Source organism: Gambusia affinis, linkage group LG07 (genome assembly GCF_019740435.1).
Source record: "Gambusia affinis linkage group LG07, SWU_Gaff_1.0, whole genome shotgun sequence".
Classification (NCBI taxonomy): Eukaryota; Metazoa; Chordata; class Actinopteri; order Cyprinodontiformes; family Poeciliidae; genus Gambusia; species Gambusia affinis.
The window spans coordinates 25,892,507-25,919,245 of NC_057874.1; the positions used below are offsets into that span (position 1 = coordinate 25,892,507).

General features: G+C 36.1%; 1 protein-coding gene across 2 annotated transcripts; it reads left to right on the forward strand.

Moving 5' to 3' along the window:
- The first annotated feature begins 1,376 nt into the window (after nucleotides 1–1,376).
- LOC122833455 (immunoglobulin-like and fibronectin type III domain-containing protein 1) lies at nucleotides 1,377–25,633 on the forward strand. Of its 2 annotated transcripts, XM_044121014.1 has the most exons (24): nucleotides 1,377–1,512; nucleotides 6,324–6,409; nucleotides 11,023–11,142; nucleotides 12,112–12,254; nucleotides 12,387–12,486; nucleotides 12,596–12,640; nucleotides 13,070–13,103; nucleotides 13,205–13,388; nucleotides 13,518–13,631; nucleotides 13,713–13,881; nucleotides 14,529–14,801; nucleotides 14,952–15,806; nucleotides 18,438–18,562; nucleotides 18,662–18,803; nucleotides 18,893–19,186; nucleotides 19,275–19,571; nucleotides 19,971–20,150; nucleotides 20,249–20,377; nucleotides 20,477–20,785; nucleotides 21,708–21,793; nucleotides 21,872–22,064; nucleotides 22,143–22,439; nucleotides 22,692–23,018; nucleotides 23,881–25,633. In XM_044121014.1, exons 2-24 carry the CDS (start codon nucleotides 6,361–6,363, stop codon nucleotides 23,883–23,885), a joined length of 4,470 nt encoding a protein of 1,489 aa, XP_043976949.1. In that variant the 5' UTR covers nucleotides 1,377–1,512; nucleotides 6,324–6,360; the 3' UTR covers nucleotides 23,886–25,633. The 2 variants fall into 2 exon arrangements, with proteins under 2 accessions (XP_043976949.1, XP_043976950.1); XM_044121015.1 differs by lacking the exons at nucleotides 1,377–1,512; nucleotides 6,324–6,409 and adding an exon at nucleotides 6,711–7,566.
- The last annotated feature ends 1,106 nt before the right edge of the window (nucleotides 25,634–26,739 follow it).

Below are 26,739 nucleotides of genomic sequence, written 5' to 3' on the forward strand. Positions count from 1 at the left end.
TAAACAGACAGATCTACCATCCCCTGGAAGATGACACTTGGAAGAGGAATTCTTTGCCTACAGCGTTTCAGATTTATAGTTATGTGCTGAAGTCAAACTTTACTCCTAACGCCATAAAGACTTGGGGAATGCTGTAAGACTGGCATGTAGCTAAGAAACACATTTAAAAGGGGAAAGCTAGACTGTGTTTGTTTAGAAATATTTGGTAACATTTGTGGGTGTCTTTACCATTTTCTATATGAAGAATAAAATAGAACACTTTGATATACAAGATATAAACATGCTGATGCTACTGGGAATGTACATTTTAAATACTGAGTAAATAAGAACAGATACTGTAGGAAGAGTACAAATAAAATTGGATATCACTTGGTCACTGGATGTTGGATGCTAAGGATCAAATTGCAATGTTTGACTAAAGGTGCTTTTAATAGTCTCTCACTGTATGTGCATTTATGAAGCTGAATGTTTATTTGTCTGAGTAAATTGTGATTGTGGATGCTTTAGATCAAATTTCCGTTGGAAATAGAAACAACATAGCCTTCCAGGCTCCAGTAAAGTCTGAACATACGATGGGATGGAATAATGATAATGTGCCTCTTTATTTAAGTGTTTCTGGATAGTGACTGGCATCTTCTCCCTTCTCTTTAAATAATACATCTACTCACAATGACTAAATGTAGTATCAGAGGCTTTAATAGACAAACATGTTTCCAGCTACAGTCGTTAACTTCAAGTACGCTTTCTTCAAGTGATATGATATTTTGATTACTATTGTTGTCTGACCGCTTCTAATTATAAGACAATATGGATTGCGGCTTTCAGTTCTAAAGTGTCTGGGGCAAAAATTGTCAAAGATGATGGTTTCCCTAAGTATTAACCTTCATCCAATTGACATTATTGTCATTATTTCTACCCCAGTTTTTCAAATCAATATCAACCACTTCAAGACAGCTTATTTAGTTAATTAAAGTTGTCGGGAAAGTAATTGCTATGTTCAAGTCATCAAGAATCAATTACAGGAATTGAATGTCCAAATCAGTCTGTGAAATTATAAATGCATGAGACAGCATACAGAAGATTGCACAGATGTTTGTTTGTGCACTTAGAGACTTATCCAAAAGAAAAAACTTCTGCAGTTCAGCATCACACCTCTAATAAGAGAATAACAATTTAAGGATGCCACGCCTTAAACATTCATGATTTCTAAGCTGCACGGCATTTTTTCACCTCCAATCTAGAGCCAAACTTGCATATCCAGACTGAATTACAAAAAACCTTTATGAAGTATTTAACCCACCCTGCTTCACCGCCCACTTGACCTCTAATCCCTCTGGAGTCGTCACTGACATGAAAAAAGCCTAAATGGCTTTTGGCAGTCACTGGGTCTGAGCTGAAGTAAAGCATCAAGCACTGCTTTGCAAGCTGCAGGAAGGATCCATTACAGTTTAAAAAAAAAAATAGGGGAAGGCACAGTGTGACCAGAGTGCTGTCTGAAAGAGAAGGGAACAGGTAGGTGGTCCACAAAAAAAGGCTTGAAATTTTACAGAGCAGGGGAGTAAAATATATATATATATATATATATATATTTGCTTGTTTCCACATGCTAATATCCAGATTAATGCTTCATGTTGAGTGATGATTGGATATAAAAGATAAGTGCACTAGTCTAGGCAGTTGCAGTGGAACTGTAGAAAAAAAAAACATGAGTATTATCTTTGTCCAGGAATAAAGCTTGCCGTTTTAAACTCAGTACCTTGCACACTTGGCATTACAGTGCAAAGTATTTCAAAACATTATTCATTAGGCTGTAGAATAAATGTTGCATATTTGGTTCTGATGCTTGAAATCTCCTTATGCTGGTTACTGAGCTTAAATTTCACACTTTTAAGAGGTTGGATCAGTAAAATATGGTCAGAGATGTGAAGCTGTTGGATGACAACTAAGTTTAGATGAAGGTATCAATTCAATAGTAACCTGAGCTTTAGGGACAGGGAAGCAAGAAATGGATTGGAGTTTGGCAAGTGATCAATTTCTTTTGACGTTGAAGAATTTGCAGGGCTGTGGTTTATGTTGTCTTCTCCATGCGTCTTTAGGTGGTACACCTTAAAATCTATGCATATCAAGGTCATCGTTAGAAACAGAAATGTCTTCAATTAAATAAAGCAAAGAAAAAAATTCTGAAAGGGAGAAAATACAAAGCTTATTTTTTTTTCAATTTGACATCATGCTATTTTTGAACACATGAGTAAATCCAAAGGGAGGTTCATGTAGCACCATTAAAGCTCATTTGTCACCAAAGGTCTTGCCATTAAGCTGAGTTTTGTGAGTTACATTGCTCAAGCCACTTTCTGTCTTGTTCACTCTGCTGCGATCACTGACATGTTGGAGAAAAAAAAAACATATCAGTGACATTTGAGAAGCTACTAGATGCCATTTTCAGAGTATGTGGTCAGTGGTGCAGTCAGCTGAAGTGGGTGGAAGCTGGATGTCATGTACTGCTATTAAGTATATTCTGACTTTGTGTTGTGCGATGACTTCAGAGACTTTTCAGAAAACTTTTCTTTTAAGATACTGTTTGTTCTTTTTACAGGAATTGGTAAAGCATTGCCCAAGGCAAGTCATATAGGCAGTAAAAAATTAAGAACATTACCAAATGATATGTATGTTCATATTAATGATTTTAGATTTTAGACTTTAAAACACATGCTACAAATGTGCATACAAGATTATAAAGTTTTGAATATGTCCACAGTAAATCAAATACCAGTCCAATATTTCTTGGTGTCTGCTTTACAGTCAAAACTGATTCATATTACAGTTCATTTCAATTTATTAATTTATGCAATGCCAATTGATAACAAATGCCAGAAGGCAGACAGATGCATCAATACTGTATACAGAAATATTTGACACCTTCCATCAAACTATAGAGGCACATTCAAAGTCAATTACATACACACCGATTCAATTCTAGTAATAAAACATGTCCTCAAGTTCAGTTTATCATGCTAATTGGTTATAGGTTTCCAAGGAAACCCACCCAACTGAACTGAGTTACTGACTTTAAAGCATTCAGTTATTAACTTTCTCATAATGTGCATGAATGTTGTGAATATGGAAACAAAGACTTACTTTTTAAAGGAAGAAAACTACTGCAGAACCTGGTGCAATGTGAACAGCAAGAAGTCACAATCGACTAGAGATTTAAGGAGACAGAGGGAAACTCAAGACAAGAGAAACACTTCCTTTGTTTAAGAGAGGACAAATTCAAAAAAGCTCTGAGTTAGTGGTAAAATCTATGGGATGCAAAACAAATAGTATTGGTTGAAGCAACATCTTTGATGCCTTCGCTTAGGAAAGAGATAGAGGATTGGACATAAAGAAAGGGATCACATTTGTCAAAGACATACAGACTGACATATATGTCACTTCATGCTCTTTTGGTGTGATGAATTGTTCCTGTATATTATAGATGAGCTATTATAACAAATAAGGAGTGGTTTGATGTAATATCTTGCTCTGAGAATTTCAGCATTTAAGGTAAACTGCAGCATTCACACTGGCTGAAATATATAGTTTCTTTTTTTCTTTTCAGAGGTTGAACATTTCCACCAGCCTGACTCTTATCTTAATCTGAACAACTTTTCAGGTTACCATCAATGACAACCTGCCTCTCTGTATGCTGGATATAATAATAATGGCATTATTACGCATGCATTTCTTTTTCAATCTCAAAGCCAAAGAAGTTTCTGCTGAAATGTAGCCTGCAGCACCAATCACAGAGTGTTGTTCAGGGTAGATTCAGAACTATTTTGTCTTCAGTACCCCTCCTCCAGAAGTCAGAATTCATTAAAACGGAGTGCAAAAGCCAGACATTGCATTTTACGTGTAATGAGCTAAAACAAAAGAACTGGAGAATATGAGGGTGGGATATCTTTCATTACACAGAACCTCATACCAGCAAATCTTCACCAACAAACTGCTTTGGTCTTACCTATGTGGTTTATAGTTCAATGTTGCTGCAAGAACTCCTCACTTTAGAGTACAAATGCAAAAGCATGTATATTAAAAACATTTGCTGCATATGAGCTAAAACAAATTAAATAAAACTACAAAAAGGCTGACTTCATTTATGGAAAGGCTACTGGAAGAATCAAATGTTCTGATGAAATATAAATATTGAAAGAGTTATTCATCACTTCTGGAAATCCAACTACCTTAAATCCAAGCCCAACCAGAGGGAGTCCATAGGTCAACTTGCACGGCAGTGAATTGTGTAACATTGAAGTGTCACATGAGTCAACTAGCAATCATTTCAGACTCACAGATAAACCAATGTTTCTCAGTGAACTACTTTGACATCTTTAACAGAAGACAAAGGTAGTGGCTTTAACAAATATGAATGTAAAAAAGAATGTATTTCTAATTTTCCTTTTTTGTACTTTTATATTTCAAAATTCTTAATTGAGAGCAATGTGAAACTGTAGCTAAATTCCTTGTTTGTGTGAACAGAATTAGCAAATAAACATGATTCTGCAAGTAAAATATAGCAAGTAGAATTGAGTGGCAAAAACAATGATACAGCTAAGGCCATAATTCTTACTCCTGCCAAATTTAGCTTTAAAGTGGTTTTTTAAGATGACCAAAATGTTTTTTTCTAAATAGCAGTAATATGAATGTTTTGAAATCTGAAATAGAATGTGCAGAGTAGATCAGAGAAATGTTGGGATGTGATGGGAAGGAAGCGTTCCAATCTTGAAGAATTGGACCTAATAAAAAAGAATTGACAAATGCAAGTGGAAACATGTGAAAAGATACCCAGCTGTACAAGAGGGATTTTTTTTTGTTGTAATGTCAAAAGTGATGTGTTCACTACTTATTGAGAATTGCAAGTTTTTGGGCAATGGTTTTGTAATTAAAATCAAATAAATTCATTTCACTTCGTTTTCTTTTCCTTTCCGTCTCATTTCCTATCAGAAACAGACTTTACAGTTGAAAGTAATTTTCGATTAAAACATAAACTTAAATCCATCATGGGTGAAAATTATTTTGGGCTAAGTAGGTAACGTTACGATTAGATTCAACATATAGTTTTGAGTGTGTAATCTGCTGAAGTGATTAACTGGAAAGAGGTTTACATAACTACAGAGAGAAATTAAACAGAGTTCCAGAAAATTTAAATTCAACACCAGCACTCACATATCTACCATTTCTTCATCTATGCATCAAAAGGACTGTCACTGAAAAAAAATCACAACACAGCATATGCAGTTTGTCAGGACTTTGTACAACAATCCATGACCAAAGAGACGGTTAGAAGAGATACAGTAAGATCCTGTATCTCATAATGTTGTACATTATGAGTTTCCCTGCATTTTTATTTAATAACATGGTAATTATACAGTAAAAAACATGAAAAGGCTAAAATATATACTTCAATCTGCACAGATGAGACTAAAATGGATAAAGTGTAAATTCCAAACCAATTAATATGGTGTTGTTCCAAAAATAAAAAGAATAGGTGTTTAGAGAGGCATTTCTATTGTAATACGTACTGCCCAGATAGCTACCTATCATTAATATTAAAAAAAGTACACAAATGAACACTTGTATACATCATATAAAGCTAATCCAAGCCTCAATTCCCAGGATAAAAAGAACCACACTGATAGCTTTTGTCAAAATTCATGTGATGGGAAGTATGATGCTTTTAGTCAGTTCATGTCTGCATGAAGCTACAGATGATTTTATTGCTTCAGTACAGAGATTTGCCATGTTGTGCACATTTCTCAGGGCATTGTACCAGCAAATGTCTTTATACCTGAAAGTAGCTGCCTATGTAGACTTTTTGTTCTAAAAATATGGATATTTATTCAAATGCCCAAACATTGCCACTTTATGTAGTTTTAAATATTAATTTCTTCTTCACGCATCTTTAAGGCTTCACTAAAATCTGCTCAATTTACAGCTGCCTGTGAAGACCTCATGAGAGAGGAACTCAGATCATCTTATGAGTTACTGTAAATAACACCAGCTGCTGCCTCTTACTGTCAGGCTTAGGTAACTGCAATCAGTGGGCAGGAGTGGTATAACTAAAAAGCCTTTTGAACTTGAAGGTAAAAAAAAGTTTTCAAAAATGGCAGATATTTCTGTAAGAATCTTTGAGTGGTCTATGCTTATATTTTCAAAGAGAATTCATTAATAATAAGATATAAGCCATCTCTAAGTTAAGGCTGTCTCCTCAAAGTCTAGGGAAAATATGAGATATGTATGTATGAGGTGCTAAGGGTTTTTGTTTTATCTCTCTGTCTTTTGTTCAGAGTCCTCTGAATCTGCTGATCTGAAGAGGAAATAAAGATGTTGAAGAAGACAAAGGTGGCCGATGAAACTGCCACTGGGCAGGCAGGTAAGTGCAGAAGTCAGTCTAAGGTTGGTATTCCAGGTGCCTCTCCCTACATTTTCATTTAATCCAGAGATCATCAACATGATTCAACGTAACTACACTTCATAAGTAAACTTCATAGTCATTTAAGATTGCAACCAAGAATCAAATATGTACAAAACATAGACATACCCAACAAACCAGCAAAGACAAAGAAGACAGTACCAATGTTGTCTAATCTTGAAAGATCTTTGAAGATGTGGAACCCAACATTCTTGGTTAATGCCGTGAATAGAAAATAATTGCAGAGGAAATAAAATCAAGTGGAGGAACTCCAACTGTCAGTGACAATTTATTTGCTCTTTAGCCTTTAATGCTATGATATCTCACCAAAGAAGATACGGACAGAAACAGTGATGAGATCACCCAATTCATTCATAACAAAGACAAGAAAGAACTATCAAGTTACACCGGTGAGAACTGCCTTCTGGTTATGGTGCTTTTCTCTTTCCCCAAGAACAGAATCACAAAAATTTAGTCAAAGAAGATTGAATTAAACCAAGCTGGAACCACCAAAGAAAATCATCACAGAAAACCTCTCTGTTCCTGATGAAATGGGGTAACAAAAAAAATGACTGAACGTCCAACACATGACCTGATGGCAACATGGGAGGCAATGCACCACATTAGGGATGCTTTCAAATAATCACAGAATTTAACCATTATCTTTCTAAAATGGATTTTCTTACAACCTGCTTTTCTCCAAGTATTACCTGAATTAATCTCAAGCACCAAGCAGAAATCATCCTGAGAAGTCTGCAATGTGGAAATATGTAAGAAAACTTCATGTTGAGTCTTAACAGTTGCACGGCACAGCTCTTCCACGCCATATAACATGCTGCATTATCTTTTGTCTATCACTAATAGTTTTTGTTGTGTTGTCAGTCTCTGCGTATTTGATCTGCAGATATTCTGTGTTGTATTTGTCCACCCAACCTTGGGTTACAAACTGTATATATTATGTGGTCCCTTGTGTTTCTTCTGTGTCCTTAATCCTGTCAAAGTTCCAACCTGCCATGGTTCTTCTGTCAGGATTTATATTTACCTGTCCTGTGCCTTTTTCTTCTGTCATGTTGCGTGTTAAATCGACGGTTCTGAGGGAGTACACCAGGACAACAAAGGTATGCAAGAAAAAAAGATAATCAAAATACAAATGAATAAGTTTCTGCATGCATGATGGTTTCGTTGCATGAAAAATTACATGTTCATTATCCACATCATCTCTGTCTTCAACCTTGAAAAGTGCTTTCCAAAAATGGATGACAAACCTTTCTGTGGCACAATGGATGCATTTCATTGTGACACCTTCATGCAATGTGAAAACTTGAGACAAGCTGTTACAAGAAGGTGCTCTGAATGATTGTGATGTCTCTACTTTAGCTTGAGAGTCGATGGGAAAATGCCACTTTTTACCAACAACCTTGAATCCAGAACTGTCCAATACAAATGTGACCTTCAAGCTCAACACATGAAACTATATTGCAGGAAACATCACATAATATCACAATCCAGAGAAAGTGACTGATACAATAAGCTAATGTTATTGTCATTAAGCTCAAAACATACAGCCATTTGCAATTTAGCCACAGCATTATTACAGCTTTCAGGACTTTGTTAAAAATTTGCTAAAAAAAAATAAAACAAAAAAAACATTTTGAGTTTAGATCGGGGCTAAAAATACAACCCAACCCAGCTGGACCCCATAAACATTTTGTCCAAGCCTGATCCAACCCAGCTAATTAATTCTGATTAGAGGACAGTGCTCAAAGTACCCCAACATATCATTTTAAAATCTAGCAGTTTAAAATTTTTCCAGATCTCTGACTTTGCTCTCTATTTGCTTAGAGCAACTTTTCCCATTTTTAGCTTTTATTATCTTCCTGCTCCATCTGTCGCTTTTTGTAACTGCAGAGTGAGTCAAGTGCAAATGTTCCATAAACCTGCAATTTGAAAGCCAAGTACCCCATTACTAACATATGGAACAATAAAATCTTTGATGTACAAAAAGATGTTTAATTTATATTCTGAATTTAACAGGAAGCTAATAGAAAGAAACTAAAATAGAATAAATGTGATCTCTCCTTTTACGTAGTTTTCATCTCATTGGTTTTAAAACCAGATGTGTCTTAGAAGCCTGTTTTCTTTGTAAACAGATTAGATACATTGAGAAATATTGGCATCAAAATGGGATTATCCCTAATTTATATATGATGTATGTTCGTCTCTGGAGACAATAAAACAGCACCAAAAAAATTTTTACATTTTTCTCCAGACACAGCTTCAGTACAAACATGCACTTTGTTTTCCATCTTGACATCCACTGTTTGGATGAAGAAGTGAAAAGACAATAGGAGGTGAGGTAGAGCAAAAACCTAAGGTTTATTAAGTTTGTCCTGAACTCAGGGTTAAGGATCTAAACATTTTTAATAAGTTCTGTTTTCTGAAGCAGGACCTTAGTGGCAGACAAACTTCACAAAGACTCTCTCTTATTAAAGATTTGGCTTTGTTTGTTTTTCTCTTTAGGTAAATTTTGGGAAAGAGACTCCTTTGCTCATACCACTGAGCAAAGGAGAGCTGGACAATTTTGAATACACATTAATAGCCTATTACATTTGCAGTTTCAAGACCATGTAATTCATTATACATTTCTGGGTAAAAAGAAAAACAGTTGAAAAATTCTTTAAATATATTCTAGTTTATGCATGAGCTGTGAATGATGTAAAACAGAGGTAATTCTTACTTAAAAACTACTTCTATGTTAACCCAATTAAGAATATAGATTCTGTTCCTGTTGGAAAAAAAGCAAGATTTAACAGTTTATCTTGCTCTTTCACAGTAACCATTTTCCATTAACTCTGCTCAGTGCTACATGTGTTGGTGAGAGGTCAGGGTAAAGCGAATGCAAAAAGAGGAAAAGTAGGTGGGAAGGGAATGGAAATTGAACAAGTTATATTTTATCGCTGTGAGAATAGTTTTTGGATTGGTAAAAACCAGGAGAGGTAAAAAAAAAATTGCTAGGTCAAACAATGGCAACTTACCAAATATCCATTCCCTTCACAATTGAGCTGGCTAAAATATAAGTTAGGTTAGTAAAATGGAAAAAAATGTAGTAAAAATCTTTTATGGTTTTGTATAACAGCATGTTTGGGTCACAGTTTGTTCTGTTTTAGTGGCATTTTCCCAACAGGATCACACTCTTTTTGGGTAAACATACATGCCTGATATCTAGAGCCCTCTCACACCAGATTAAAACTGCACACTTGTATAAAACCTTTGTGGGGTCTAGGAGAGTTCATCTGTTAAATATTAAAAGTGCAGTGAGCTTCTCATTATTCACATGAGAGTTCCCTGACGGTTTTGAACTTTGACACAACTTATGTAAGGAAACAAGTTGTTGTGGTTTCTAATTATAATGCCAGCATAGAAGTCCTTGAAGAGGCATGGGGGATTATAATGGCACCAGTAGTGGAGCAGTGGAGCAGGCACAGCTGTGAGGCTTGTTCCTCTGAGAAGTGGAAGCTGGACTGGCCATGCTGACCTCATGCTAAGGCTACTATAATTCTCTGGGCAGTATGGCTGTTATGTGCAGTGCATTAACCCACTGCTCTGGCTTCAGTAAATAGGACATAAGCAGGCAGCTGTATTGAACAACTCATGTTTTCTTTGTTAATGCTATAGAAGTGTGCTCAAACCCCCTTGGACAAATAAATTAGTAAGTGTTTGGTTCATTGCTGGAGAAGGACACCCAGTTAGGGAGAGGATTACACACCTCTAAATTCTCCCCAGGCTGTGATTATTGAACGGCTGAAAAAAGACTTGAGTTTTTCAGGCTGCACTTTAAATGCATCATTTTGCCGTTTTACAGTCTAATTTTACAACACTCACAGTGGGATTCAAATCACAACCTAAGGCTTTTGCAGCTTGGCTTGATTGATTCACAAGTATCCTAATGGAGTCTTGTAACAGATTACAATATGTGCTCCAGATGGCACGCTTATTTGTGCACAGCAGTCTGTATAAACTGCTTTCAACATGCTGAAAACACTAAATGTGTTTCATTCTTTACAGTAAGGTTGAAACTGGCAGTGGAGATCCAGAAACCACCAATGTTTACAGGAAAATTGGACAGTTTGTGACATTTTTCAAAGAGATTTGATTTTCATGCACTGTGGTAGGGTGACCACGAAAGCAGAAGACAAAAATAAATCAGATCAGGATAGATAACATAGCGGCATACTGACTAATTTCAAACTAACAGAAGGTTTTCCAAATTTTCTGCAATCCATAGATGTTTGGACTCTTGTGGAGCTCTTTCAGACCACACAGCAGTCATAGCCTGGTGCGAGCGGGCTTTAAAAATCATACATCCTGCTAATTTATGTTTTGTTTTCATTATAAAATCAATTTCAGTGCTATCCAACTGCCTTTTTTAATTTATGCTATGTTCCTGAAGAAGCAAAGAAAATACCCATTTCAATGATTAAAATACACATTTAAATGAATGTATGCTTATTTTTGCACTTTACTTGGTTTTGCAACATTCTGTTTATTAACTGGTTCTTAATTGGTTCATTTAGGCATCAAGAAGAAATCAAAAGTGCCTGGTGTCATGATTACACAGTTTATGGAGGAACTTCCTGAAGGAAAAACAACTCCAGATTTCACACGGAAACCCATAGCCCTTACTATCCAAGAGGGTAAGATTTTTCTGTCTGCAAATATGAACTGCGTTTTTAAGATTACCTGGAAAGGAGCAGAATGGTTGGAGAAAGATAATCTGAGCTCAAAGGCTTGAAGGTCCGCGTTTAAAAACCAATACAGCCCTTTAAAAAAATTCAAAACACTTGCACATGTCTGTTCTCTGCAAGAACTAGGAATTTTAGACAGTATTTTTGCAACCTTGCCACAGTTAACAGCTGAAAAATCAATGCAGTAGGGCAATGTAAACAATCACAAGGTAATGTATTGCAAATATATAGCCCCACTTCTAAAACAGAAAACAATATTCACAATAATAAATAGTTACATGTAAAGAGTTAAGGAAAAAATATGAAGACAGAGAGAAATGTGAGACTTGTTACGTATTGCAAATACCTTATTTGTAATAATAATTTCATCACTGATTTTCATGAACTAATATTTGAAATGTCCCTGTCAATATTTCAGAAGCTTTAACAAAGCTGGGATTTCTTATTTTCCCTTTGACGATATTTTGATTTCCTCTCCAATTACATTTTAAGAGATCATTATGGTTACCCTCACTTAGGTCTCTTAGAGAGCTTCACCATCTCAGTCACCAACGCCCTAAACAATACAGAAAGTATCCCATGTCCTATTAAACAAGAACTTTGAGCTGAAATATGATCATGTTCCAGGAACAATGTGTGTCACAATTATATTAAATATTTACTTAACTACCACTCTATCCATAAATACACATATTTTTGACAGAGAGGGAGTCTGATGTCAGCCAGTCTAAATAAACTCTTATCAAATTTTTGTAAATAAATACATTAAAAATACATTTTGAAAAAATTCTAAATTGTTCAATTAAAACACTATCTATATTTACTCATTTGAATAATATGTTTTACTTTTGGTTAATGGGCAATTTGTTTTGAAGTTTTTTTTGTTTCTTTCTTTTTAATTTGAGTGCTATGTTGCAGGCAAATTTGCATACTTTAAAGCCATTGTGGTGGGAGATCCAACACCTACTGTAACATGGAGCAGAGCAAATGGAGAAATAATTTTTCACCCTGATGTGTGTCAACAAAAATATGATCCGGCATCAAATGAACATACTCTCGAGGTAAGTTTTAATAAAGCGAAAAATACAAATTCCTCTCATCGACAATAAATATAAAACTTTAGGTGACAATGAAACATTGACAGTATGACTAAAAAAGTAAACTAATGTGTCTTCAATTTACCCTTGTACTAGTTCCCTAAGGTAGCTCCAGAAGATGCTGACACCTACAAGTGTTATGCAGCCAATGAGTATGGGAGAGCTGTTTGCACCGTTATTCTGAATGTTATCGAGGGTATGATTAACTGTGTAAAACTGAAGTTGTTTTATTCTGCTGAAGGTATCTTTAGAACATGCGGATGCATTGTGAAGCAGAATTAAAGTTTTATATTGTTTGTTCACAGTGGGATTCTCTAAGACCAAGGAACTTCAAAAGATTCAAGGAGAAGGTAAAACTTACACAACGAATCTTTCCACATATAAAATCATAACTGTCCTTTCATTTGCTTTTGTTTGTATGATATACTAAACAACGCATTCCAGACTTTCAAAAAGCCTTACGCTATAATAAGATTTTATTGCAGCAGTACATTACCACAATTTTTGACAAAATAATTTTATCACTGTAATTACTTGGCTAATTTTATTCAGTGAAAATTCTGCATCTCTTACAAATCATGTAAAGTAAATGTGAAAACTTTTTTTCTACATTTTACTTAGACTCTTCAATTTAGTAATCTATAATTATGTTTAACTAGTTCAGGAAAACAGTTATATTTCAACAATGATAGAAAGACATCTCATCCTCTTCTTTTGTTTTGAGTCAGTGAAATGTGAAAAAAAAAATGTTAACATAAAATGTCCCACACCTTCCCTAGATGCAACGGAGTTCAGAAAAAGACTCAAAACACGGTCAGTAAAATGCGATATCTTTTATGGTAGCCTAGAACCTTTTCAACCATTAGAACTAATGTTTTAGTTGAGCTCAACACAACAAACGTGTCACTTTGCAGTAATCCTGATGGAACACGTGAGGAAAAGACGATGGATACAAACGAAAAGGTCTGGGAAATCCTGCTTAGTGCAGAGAAGAAAGATTACGAGCGAATCTGTGTAGAGTATGGCATCACAGACTTCCGTGGCATGTTGAAGAAACTTACTGAAATGAAAAAAGAGCGTGAAGAGGAGATTGCACAGGTACAGTTCCTGCTGCTTCTTGTTTTGGATGAGTTATGATGTTCCCCAAAAGCAAAAAAGTACTCTTGCATGATTTATTTTTTCTAATTATTTTCATGATTTACATTCACCTGCTTATTTTTCCTATAGTTTATCTCACATATCAGGACCCTCAAACCTATAGAGGTCAAAGATGATGACTGTGCAACAATTGAGTTGGATATGGACCTCTTAGATTCTGGCAGCAAAATATTTCTGTACAAGGTGAAGCACACACACAATCCTTGCTTATTTTTGAAGACTTTTGATATGCATAAACTATCATATAATTGAAAATCTCTGCAGGATGGTGTCATGGTGCCATTCGCAAAGGAAGAGGGAGAAGGAATGAAGCATAATTTAAAACAAGTTGGGAAAAAATATGTGTTCACAATCAAAAATCTAAGTAAGAATGATGCAGGGCTCTACTCTGTGGATGTTGAGGGAGTCAATGTATTTTCCACAGATTTTAAAGGTAAGAGCAGATTAGGTTTAAGGCAACTTGAAATATTTGTGTTTGTTCCTTTTTTACAATTCACAACATAATACAAACTTGTATGTACTGGCAAACAAGGTAAGATTTGTGCCACTTTTTCCTGTTATTACATAGTGATAGTTTTGAAGAAATGTCATCCGACTCAAAAAAAACAGAACTGGCTCAAGAATATCTGCTTTGGGAAAGACAAAAAAAAAGGTTATTGGCAGCAGTAAATCTTCTAGTGACTTTATATAGGACAGGAACTCTGCAAAAATATATAAACTCTTAGCCAGTGGTAAAATATCGGAGATGAGACCCAAAGTAAAATTTGGTGGCAGCAATGTCTCCTCTATTGCTTTTCCAAGCAGACGAACTGGGCTAAACGTACAAAGATATGGTCATTAACAGAGACAGAAACATAATCACTGATTGCTTAACACAGAAACAGGCGTTTAACTTATATAAAATAAAAATCAAACATCTGCTGGGAAATTCTTTGCTATCTCACTCAATGTCAAACTGATGTTTGTTTGAATCAAACAGACAAAAAGAAAGTGTCCATCAATGAGACTTAGCTAAGTTGGCATTGAATTAAATGTATAGAAGTAATGAAAGGCATTTATCTCCCTCTTCACACTCTGCAGTGCCTGAAGTTGACTTTGCTGTCAAAATTCAAGAGGTTAAGGCGGAAGAACGAGAGGATGCTCTCTTTCAGTGTGTGCTCACTGCACCAATGAATGAGATCAAATGGTATGGCAAAAGCACTCTGCTGACAAATAATGAGAAGCATGAGATCATTGTATCTGAAGATAAACTCATCCATAAGTTGATTGTGCGGGACTGCCTGCCTCTGGATGGTGGCATTTATGCTGCTGTGGCAGGAATCAAGTCTTGCAATGCCTGGCTTGTGATTGAGGGTAAGAAAACTTTTATTGCCCACTTTCAATGTTTGGAAATAAGCTTCTGACCAATTGAAGATACCACAAATATGAAGACAGTACAGTTACAAGACCACAATTTTGTTTATTTATTTACAGTTTTTTTTTCTTTTCTTTTTTTTTTTACAGTGGAGAAAGATCCAGCCAAAAAGGGCAAAAAGGCAGCACGGAAAACCACCATTGCTGGAGCCGGCAATGATGAAGAACTGCTGAGAATAGCAAAGGAACAGCAAGAAAGATATCAGAAAGAAATGGAAGAAAAAGCACAACTCGCCAAAAAAGCTCAAGAAGAGAAGGAATTGGCGGCTGCAGCTGCCCGAGCAAAGCAAAAAACAGAGGCTGAGGCTAAAGCTGCAGCAGAGGCTGAGGCCAAAGCTGCAGCAAAGGCAGCGGCTAAAGCTGCAGCGAAGGCAAAGAGAGCAGCCGCAGGCAAAGATGGAGTTGTTAGGAAAACTAAGAAAAAAGTAGCTGGTGCTGGGGAAGGATCTGCTGCCAACGGGGCCAGTGGGGCAACAGGGGGCGTTGTAGGTGTTGGTCCAGGTAGTGCTGCAGGTGGAGCTGCTGCTGGTACTGCATGCGGAGCTGCTGGTGCTGCAGGTGGAGGAGCAGGAGGTGCTGCAGGTGGGGGTGCAGGAAGTGCTGCAGGTGGAGGAGCAGGAGGTGCTGTAGGTGGGGGTGCAGGAGGTGCTACAGGCGTTGCTGGTGGTGCTGCAGGAGTTGGAGGGAGAGATGGGAGTGGAGCTGCAGGTGGGGCTGGAGGCATTGAGGATGGAGATGTGGAAGGAGGTTCTGAGGTTGAAAGCGATGAGGATTCATTTGAAGATTCAGATGAGGATATTGAGGGAGAAAGAGTGGGAGGAAAAGGAAGGGAAGGAGTAAAGGAAGGAGAAGGAGAGAAGGAGGATGTGGGAGGCGAAGGAGAAGAGGGAGGGGAGCGGAGAAAACGAGTAAGAGCTGGCCCACTGGTTCCTGATACAGTTGTAGGTAAGAAACTAAGTCATATAAATCATAAAGTGAATATTATTTTCATTACCATCAAATAACATTTTTCTTTAGGTTCCTCTTGACCCAGCAAAAATGTGTAAATGTAGAAAATGTATGTGTTTTTTTTTAATGATGGGTTTTGCAAATACTTTACGAAGGTTTTCCAACAAAGATTCCTGAATTCATACGAGTCTCTAATCAACACCTAGCATTAAGCTACAATTATCTACGTTATTTACAAGTATTTTAAAATTATTACAAATGTTTTGTCTATCAAACGATGTTTGTTATGTTTTAAGTTGGCTGTAGATAATTTTGTACAAAATTGACTATCATTACTGGCAGAACATAAAGGATGGAGAAAAAAAAAAGATCTAGAACAAAAGAGGAAATATCTAAAAAGGTAAAACAAAATTATCCTATTAAGCTTTTTTCTCCTCAGCTACAGAAACAATTAGCTCTCAATTCACAAATTAGCTTGTGAAAATTAAGCAGCAACTTGTTTTTGGCCAGGTAGTCTATTTGATATATTTGGGTATTCTGTGTAGTAAGTGTACTTCTATGTCTGTAAACATGTTTGTCTTCATTGTGTTATAAACCTCTTGTTTGATTTATAAAAATTGCGAACAAATTGGCAAGATTTAAATAGAAATAGTAGAAATCAACCTAGATATGGACTTTTATGCATACTTGCTTTTATGGGTACATAAATGCAAACTTTACACAAAGCATACAAAATGCATCCCATGGTTGATTTTCTCCATGACCCTGTTCTCCATTTTATTTTTTTCTGTTGCAATTTATCTTCTCACTATGCTGATTTTCAATCTTTAATGTTTTTTTTTTTTTTTGTTTTTATTAATGTTATTTGTCAGGCTAAATCTACAGCAAATGAAAAAAAATATTGACTTGATTCTATTTAAAATGAAGTCAACTAAAATGAAAAGCCAATAACGTTGGAAGAAGATATGCCCGAGGTGAAAGTTGCATGGGCGAGCAGCAAGCTGTGATGATGAGGGTGCAGATGAAGGTGAGCCAGCAGCAGCTGGCAAATGTTCAGGCAGTGCACAGCACATCCCATTGATCGAGCAGAGAGTTAGCGGTAAGATTAAAGAGTACTGCATTATTTGCTGCATGGGAGGTATCATCATTGCAAAAATTATTTAATACATTGATTAAATTTACGGATATGGTATGTGAGTTAACAGAATAAGCTCATAACCATTGGGCAAAAAGTTGTTTATCACCATAAATTAACTGTTAAAATACAAAAGAGTTAATTAAATCATGATTGTGCCTTAGAGGAATGTTAAATATGTCTGATTCCAATTTATGTTTTGTAATGTTTGTGGAGTATTGGCTATATGTCAGTCTGTGAATATCAGACACAGATTAGCCACTAACTGTGTTTCTTTGACCTGCAGGTTGGACATCAGCAGAAAATCCTTTTGTTTGTCTCAATGTTTGTCTTTTGTGGACAATTTGAAAGCTTTTGTGCTTTGAATGCCTCTGTTAACATTCCTGCTTGGTGTTTAAAATATTAATTCAGGATGAGTTGGTGCACTCACGCAAATGATTTTTACACAGAGTAGTAGACACGCTGCTTAAGACAATACAACTGAAATAGTCACTGTGTACATGAGGTTGTAACATAACAGAAAAATCAAGAAACAGATGAGATGACCTTGGAGGATGGTAATGCCCAGAAATATTTTTTTTCTACTTTTTGTACATTTACTAAAGACTGACTTCCCATCAGAGAAATAAGAAATTCTTCAAATGAAGAAGGAACTTTCAGTATTGAAAGGGTGATTTCCTTTCTCAACAGCTTGTATTTCTGTCAACATAAAATGAATAGAGGAAAATGAATGGCACAGAAGACTCTTTTAAGCTTTAAGAACTCAATTAGTCAAACTGAAGAGAGCCTCTAGAAAATAAACCATTTAAGTTTCATGTTCATGAAGATGTCTTCAATTCAAATGAAGGAAAAACACTTTGAGATGTTATTTTTTCCTGACTTCATACATGAATTCTGTTAAATTTGAAACATGACTTGAGATGTAATATTTTGCAGGTAAGAAAGACTGTTCATTTACACTACTTTAAAACAATTTTTTTTCCCCATCATTGTCTGGCATGAAATTATACTTTTCCCTTTTAAGATCATGTAGGTTGCCCAAAATTATTTCCATTTGCAAAATGTGAAAATAGTTTTTGTACTTTCTTCAAATTCAGACGTTGACACGACATCTTAGCATAAGATTTGATTTAATTTTAATGTGAATAACTGGGGTTAAATATTTTCTGACAGATGTGGTGAAACTTAGTAAGGGTTGGAGGCCACTTTGCTCCCACACATGCTCTCGTGATTTGGTCAAAATTACATACTTGCATAGTGACAGTAGGACATAGGAATTCTTGGATTTGAAGAAAGCAACAGAAACAAAAATCATAACTCTCCTAAAATGGAGAATATGTAGAGTAATTTTATGCCAGACAGTAAGAAAAATAGGTTAGATTTTTTTTTTCTGATTTTAGTTGTACTTATGTTTAGAAAGAAGAGAAAAATAAAGAGAACATGATTGTAAAAGGAGAGTAATGCATGCTTTTATTAACTTACTTGCTTCTCAGACCCAGGTGTTCACTTTCACGCTGGACTTTCTGACTGCAAAGCCATTATTGGAGAAGCAGCAGAGTTAGAGTGTAAAGTAAGCAGTGAAGAGTGTGTAGGAATCTGGTACAAAGATGGAGCTGAGGTGAGTTCAGACCCCTATAGCAGTCATTATCAGCAAAGTATACCTGGATGACACTGAAGCAATAAAGCTCTGTTGTAATGTTTGTATTTTTTCCTCCAGATTCAGTCATCTGAGAGTTTAACAATTTCAAAAGAAGGATGCTTCCACAGGCTTAAAATCCTCAAAGTCACAGAGGAAAATGCTGGAAAATATAAATTTGAAGCCGATGGCCGAAAAACCGAGGCTGAAATTGCTGTTGAAGGTAAAAACTGTTCCATAATTTACCAAAGTGTGAATGCAAGTCTTTAAATAAAATTTCAAAAAAGGTTTTGTGCATTTTTGTGGTTTCAGATCCCCCTCGATTTGATAAAGAGGAGCTAGAAGCTTTTATAGCTCCTGTGACAGTAAAGAAGGGACACAAAGCTACTTATAAATTGTCTTACATTGGCCGGGAGCCAATAAAAGTCCAATGGTACCTTGAGGGTGAAGAACTTTCAAGTGAAGGCAATATAAATATTGAGACTTCAGATGGAACCAGTCGTTTGCTGCTGATGAAGCTGCAGCGCAAAGACAGTGGCGAAATCAAGATAAAACTGAAAAATGTGTTTGGGACAATAGAGGCCATAAGTCAGCTAAATGTACTTGGTATGTATTTGACAAAAGTAACATTTAAGCATAACACATTCTGATCAACTAAAATGATATATTTTCATACCATGTTGTAATTCAACAGATAAACCTACATCTCCAATGGGACCTCTGGAGATTGTTGAAGCCTCCTCCTCTGTAATTGATTTCAAGTGGAGACCCCCGAAGGACAGTGGTGGATGCAAGATACAAAACTACATCCTTGAACGACAACAAGTTGGACGGAACACCTGGAAGAAGGTCGGACCAATTGGTCCTGAGGCCAAGTATAGAGACTCTGACGTGGATCATGGAAGGAGATACTGCTATCGTATCAGAGTGGAGACTGAAATAGGAACCAGTGAAATGATGGAAACTGAGGATATTCAGGCTGGAACAAAAGGTAAGCTCGAGTTAAAGGTGTCAGGTTTTTTTTAGAAACCTGAAAAAACCAATCTGTAGTGAAGAGCAATATAACTGAAACAATCAGTGTTGTTCACCTAATTTGTGTTCTGTGCCTCCATGTAATCATTTATGAAACAAAAAACCAAAACAGAAAACTTGATACTTGAACTTAATAATTGAAACAAATTTAAATTTCGTTTGCACGTGAAGATATTCAAATTGTATAGATTTTCTTCTTCTCACATCTCTTCAGTTTTACTCAATGATAACAGAATGTTAAATTTAACACCTGACAAATACGTAAATCAAGGAATTAAAACAAACATTATAACAAATGCATGCCGACTCGTTTAAAAACAACTTGTTTGAAACAAATGTTTGTTCTTTGTGCATACAGCATATCCTGCACCTCCATCAGCACCAAAGGTTGCCAGTGCCTTTAAGGACTGCATCAACCTCACATGGTCCCCTCCTGCTGACACTGGAGGAACCAGCATTCTGGGATACAACCTGGAAAAACGCAAGAAGGGCAGCAACCTCTGGGGCCAAGTTAATCCCCCAAATCAGATTATTAAAGGTTACTTTAGAATTTATCTATGATTTCTGTTCATTCTTAGTATATGGTTATTTTTAAGGATAAACTAATCAAGAATAGTCGTTAATGTTCCTATTTAGGTAAAGGATTTGCTGTAAAAGATGTGGTTGAGGGCATGGAGTACGAGTTCCGTGTGTCTGCAGTCAATGACTCTGGAGCTGGCGAATTCAGCACTCCATCCGAGTTTGTTTTTGCCAGAGACCCTAAAAGTAGGTGGATGTTTACAAATGTTGTGACAGAGCTGTCATTGTTAATCTACATAAAATATTTGTGTGACATTAAAAGTGGCACCAAATCATGTGTTTCAGAACCTCCTGGTAAAGTGCTTGATTTGAAAGTGACAGATTCCACCTACACAAACCTGTCCCTGTCTTGGAACAAGCCCAAAGACATTAAGGGAGAGGAGGATGAAGCAAAGGGATATTTTGTGGAAATCAGGCCTGCAGAAAACACAGACTGGGATCGATGTAATTCTAATGCAATAACCATGACTACATATACGGTAAAGGGCATGAAGTCAATGGCCATGTACTGGGTGAGAGTTATTGCTACTAATGATGGAGGTGAGGGAGTGCCTCAGGAACTGGACAATTACATTCTCGCTATGCCCCCTCCTGGTAAGTACATTTGCACCTAAATCAATCTCTAAAAATACATTTAAAGAAACAGCATGCAAAACCATGCACTGACAGTTTTCCTCTATTACTTGGGGGGACATTAAAATTACAATAATTAGAATTTATTAGATTCCATTTATTAGAAATTGAATTAAATTTCAACCAAAAGTCTAATCATTAAGGCTTATCTTCCAAATAAGCTAAAAGGACAGAGACAGCTAAAACGGCACAGTGTGTTGGTCAGTTATTTCCACATGGTTAGTAAAGTGGTCGAAAGCCTGTAAGCCTTTTCCAAAATAAAGATTTGAAAAACTTTACTTCATCCTTTTGTAAATGGAATAATTTGTAATTTCACCTAGTATGAATAACTTTGTTTTGATCATATTAATATTAAACTCGGTAGTGTTGAAAGTGAAAATTAAACATAGAAACTGATGTACCATCTAGAACAAAAATGCTACATTGCAGTTTGCTTGCATGTATTTTAGTTAATCCTTTGATAAATAGTTTAACATAACTTATATTGAATAGCTTATTTGGTTACGTTAAACCATGTCTCAGCATTTGATACTTCAACAAGATTTTCTGATAATTTGAGCAATGTGGGGGCACAGAGAAACATTTGGTTCATTTTAGCTTCATGTGCAGTTTATCTCTAAACAGTATGAGATATTTTTCATTTCAATGCATTTCTAAAAAAAAAAAAGAAAGATGGGGTGAATCATGATATGATTTTACAGATGTGCCTTACTATATAATCGGCGCCATTACAGGTTATATAGAATTATTGTCTATGTCAGTATTATTGTCCTATGCACTGCACTAAGTAGCAAAGTAAAATTTATCTTGAATTTTTGCAGTGAAATGTGTTTGTCTTTTTTCAATTTTAATAAAAACAAAATTGTTTTTATTCTTTAAATAGTGAGACCACGATTCACAGATGCCAAAATCAAGAGTTTCATGATTGTGAGAGCAGGAAATTCTGCAAGATTCACCATTAACTTTCAGGTATTTTATCAAATGACTTACAGAGGTTAATTCATACCTATAAACTCCTGGAAGTAATGTTTGCATATTGTGTTTTAGGCTTCACCATGGCCAGAGGTAACCTGGCTAAAGGATGGCGTGCCAGTGTCTAAAAAGGTCACCATCAGCAATGCTGAGGGTACATCCCAGCTTTTGATTCCTTCAGCAGAACGTTCAGATACCGGCATCTATACTATCATTGTCAAAAACATTGTAGGACAGGAAACATTTAGCATTGAAATTAGAGTCACAGGTAAGTTTAAAATAGTGGTCTTCTTTCTCCTTTGATGTATAATTCAGTAGAGTGAATAACAAAAATGTTGAACTCTAGATGAGCCGAAGCCACCAGGTCCTGTGGATCTCGATGAAAACGTTCCTGGCACAGTAACCATTTCATGGGCTGCGTCTCCAGATGAGAAGCGGGATGACAGGCTGCACTACATGGTGACAAAGAGAGATTCAGTTAAGAGAACTTGGAACACCATTGCAGATCGAATCTTCAACAACAAATTTACGGCCTGCAACATCATGCCGGGTCGAGAATACCAATTTAGAGTTTATGCCAAGAATGACATGGGCTCCTCTAAACCATCCGAATCTGCAAAGTGGCTCATTCCTGCCAAAAAAGGTGACCAAATCTGCTTTTCAGGTTTAGAAACATGTGTTGCAACACTGTGCAACTACACATCACAAATCCTAAAGTAAATGTAATATTTTAACAATTTTGAGTTTTATTTTGTTGCTCAAATACTGCTAAAGCTTAAAAAATCCGATTTTAACCCTTTTCCACATAACAAGCATTTTTTTATATTAAAGTGTGAAGAAATGCTTCTTTAACAATAGTTACATTGTATTATTTTTTTATATTGATTCTCTGCAGAAAAATTCACTGTGAAGATGCCAGAGTCCAAAGCCTGTGACCTGCAATGTCCTCCTAAATTCCTTGTCCCACTGAAAATGCACACTGCTCCACAAGGCTATGAATGCTACATGAGCTGTGCCGTAAAAGGAGATCCAACACCTCATGTGACATGGCTCCGCAACAACATCAGTCTGAATACCAACACCAACTACTTCATCTCCAACACCTGTGGGGTCTGCTCTATGCTAATATTAAGGGTGGGAACCAAGGATACAGGGGAATACAAAATTGTTGCAGAAAATGCTTTAGGAAGAGCAGAGAGTTCAACTAAACTCACAGTCAGAGGTAAGTCCTAAACAGAATGCTTTGCACAAGTGGAGAGATTACACATAAATCTCAATAAATTAGCATACAATCCAAAATTTTATTTATTTTAGCAATACAAGTTTAAAAGTGACATAAACAAACTGAAGAAAAACATTTCAGGTTTATTTTTATTCCTTAAGGATTATTTCTCACAGCTATAAAATACAAAAAATGTAAACACAAAAATGTTTACTTATGGCTTACGTAATCTAGGGAGGACTGTTAACTTGGAACAGCTAACAGTCATTGAGCCCCTTCTCAAGAAGAGCAAGACAAAATGAAATGCAAAAGAATCCACTTTTCACAGTGCGTCTGCATTCAAGCACATTCATATAAAGTAGAAGGAAAATGTGTGGTAAAAAATAACTGCACTTAACAACAAGGATAACAGCAGTCTCCAAGATGCATTTTTTTTTCTAAAGCTAGTTAAGAAACTGAGATGACATCAGATTTTTTTAAACCAGTGCCAAGATAATAACCTGAAAAAATGTGAAGAAAATAACTTATGGCAAATGACCCCTCTACCAAGAATCAAGAGCACATGCTATACAGTTCAGGGGCCGGCTTTTTGGAAGGCCAGTTTCTGTGTTAGACATATTTGATTTATTAGTCCCATGCAATATTAACATTTTTGGAGAAACAGAATTTTAAGTCTTCAATAGCTGTAAGAAAAATTCATCAGCATTGACAGCAAGGGAAATACAAAATATTCAACATTGCATATTAAATATGAGTAAGTTATGAGTTGAATTACTGAAATAAATTAACTTTTTGAGGATATTCTAATTTACCAGTAAGTTAAATAAAAATGTCTAACGATCTCTATTTCCTTTCTTTGCAGAATAAAGGGATCTACAGACGATGCCACATAAGCCACACAGTTGGAAATTGACATGCGTTTTACAAACAAGCAAATCCCAGACATGTGTAAAATGTACATTCAGTGTCACAAATGAAGCCTTTTCTCGAAAAGTCGATCGGCAAAATATTAATGTGAAAAGTATAAAAAAAAACTAGGTTGCCACCAGAGGTCGCGCTAGTCTTTTTTTGTTTTCTGTCATTTTGACCGACAGCATTGGAAAAAAAAAAAAAAAAAAAGCGGTCATGTGCTATTTTTACCCGTCAAATTATAATTATATTAACATAGGCTATTTAGTTAATATTCACTTAGTTGAACTGTGAATCCAGATCCTATCGCACATAAAGCAGATGAAAGCATCTAACTTTTTCTCCGTAGTGACAAAAACCACTGACTGTGGCCCCGATAACTTAGAATACTTTGAATTAAATGACTCCATTTAAATTACAAGCACTTAACCTCCTGGGGACTGAACGCACAGCACCTCACAAATTCCTCTTGGTCACATCTGCAGAGAAACTTGCACTAGTTCATCAGTCGGTTAGATCTGTTGGATCCAAACCTATCAATTGAACTCTTAACTTTTTACCCTGTGTGCCGTCCGGTGTGCACTTTTACGAGGATTTTGTAGTGTGGTTTTGCTTCCCCGGAACTGCTGCGCTCATCCTGAGCGCCCCTCTCTTTCTGGGTACGGTAACATCTTCTTTATCTATAGGGTAATGTTGAAAATGCAATGTGAGTTAAGTTAAATTCTTTGCAGCGGCGGAACCGCGTTCACATTGGTTGGGCAGCGGATTGCGCATTTTACGGTCTAATTAATTTCAGCACCTTTATTTATTTCTTTAAGATAAACTGCCAGCTCCTCTGTTTAGCAGGGGTGGGCAACTCCAGGCCTTGAGGGCCGGTCTCCTGCAACTTTTAGATGCATGTCTACTTCAAAACACCCAAGTCAAATAATGAGGTCATTAGCAGGACTCTGGATAACCTGACTGCACTAAGGAGGTGATTCAGCTATTGGATGAACGACGGGCTTCAACTTTTCCTGTCCTTTAAGAAAACGACTGGTCAAATACGGAAAATATTCCTTTAACGAGATCTCTGGTTGCCACATATTCTTTACAGATCTAGTATTATTTATTTAACCTGTTTTATTTTGTTAAACTTGAAGGCTGAATATACAAAATACAAATTATATATTACACTTAACTTTTTGCCACTTGAGTACCTGAAAGGATTCATTGATTTGATTCTACTGTGAATGGCTGAATTAATGATTTTAACATGAAGGTGATATCATTTTCTGCCATTTCCCATTAGGCTGTTCTGCAACATGGTTGCCATCATCTTATTCTCCTGCAGACTTTGTTTTTGTTGCCCGTTTTCTGTTGTGAGCTTACCCTAGAATTATGTCAATTGTTATAAAATATGGTGCAAAGGCAAAGCAACAGAAAAACAAAAAAAATGGATTGATAACTAAAAAGTTTGTTTCGCGGAGTTTTGCTTTTGCTATAATCTAGTCATACAAGATAGGTTCTGAGCAAACACATCAGGCTCCTCAGGGCTTTATAGGATTTTGAGTCCCTTACTCCTAAACATCAGCATTTCACAGTAGGAGAAAATGAGCCCTCTTGGGAGTAGTGAAATCAGGAGCTGTTTTAGAACTTCAATTAAACATTACTATTAGATAGCACTAGATGTTAATAGGTCATTGTGAAAATGTTCATGTTTGTGCATGCAAGGTTGCATTTTTAAGCAATTACTATGCTATTCATATGCCAATTTGTGTGAAAAGTTTTAATAAAAATTTAATGCTGCATTTTGATGCAACTTTTAAAAACTGAACAATGAGTTAGTCAAGTACTTTAAACATAAAAAAAATACATCATGCAGAAGTGTTTCTTAAAACTGATTTACTAAGTACATCCACGACGCATGTAACAAATCTCAAAATTCATCACACATGTCATTAAAATTTATCTAAATAATGTATGTCTACCATTCTCATGTTGTGACTGTTCATGTTTTTGAATTGTTCAACATCCCTTTGTGGCGTCATGGAAGAAGGAAAGGTTAACAGCCTGAACAACTAAAAAAATGAATCATTTCTGGATGCAAGATCTGAATTGAAGCTACAAAAACATGCTCTGGATTTATTTGTGTAGTTTGCTTTTCATAAAAGAAATAAAATTAAAATAAAAATTATAGCTCAGCTTTTATAATAATCTTTCAGCAACTTAACTATATTTCAATACTGACATTTCGTAACATCAAAATCCAATCAGGTGTTGGAGCAAAATAAATAAAACCTCTTACCTCTTAAGTAATGCAGGAAAAGCATGATGGAGGCTTCATGTGTTTTCTACCCATGAGAATGAAAAACTACCTTTTTACACTGTCCCATGGCATCCTGCAGCTTACCTAAAGCTATGATTCGCAGTTTTGAGACATAAGGATTGCAGGTATTCTATGCTGTTGTTTCTCAGACGTTACCCTTTCTGAACCTGCAGCCTATGGCACTTTATGGTAAGGTGGCATATGCAAGTAAACCTATCTCCATGTACCACTGTAAAAAAGCAGTGGGTTGGGTTGCTCTCAAAATGGAGTGATTTTATGGCCTCTTAAAAGGCAGAACCCACACTCAGGAATTCACTGGACCTGGGCTGGCACCAGACTGCAGAAGAAAGCAGCAAACGTAAAACGTTTTTAAAAAAGTAAGTACATTTATGGGAAGATCTGTTATTTGTAGCAGGTGATTGGATTTCTACATCAAACCAGATGTGGTCTGTGTATTTCTAAAGTGTTTTTGTGCATGTTTTCATAAATTAACTTCATGGTTAAAGT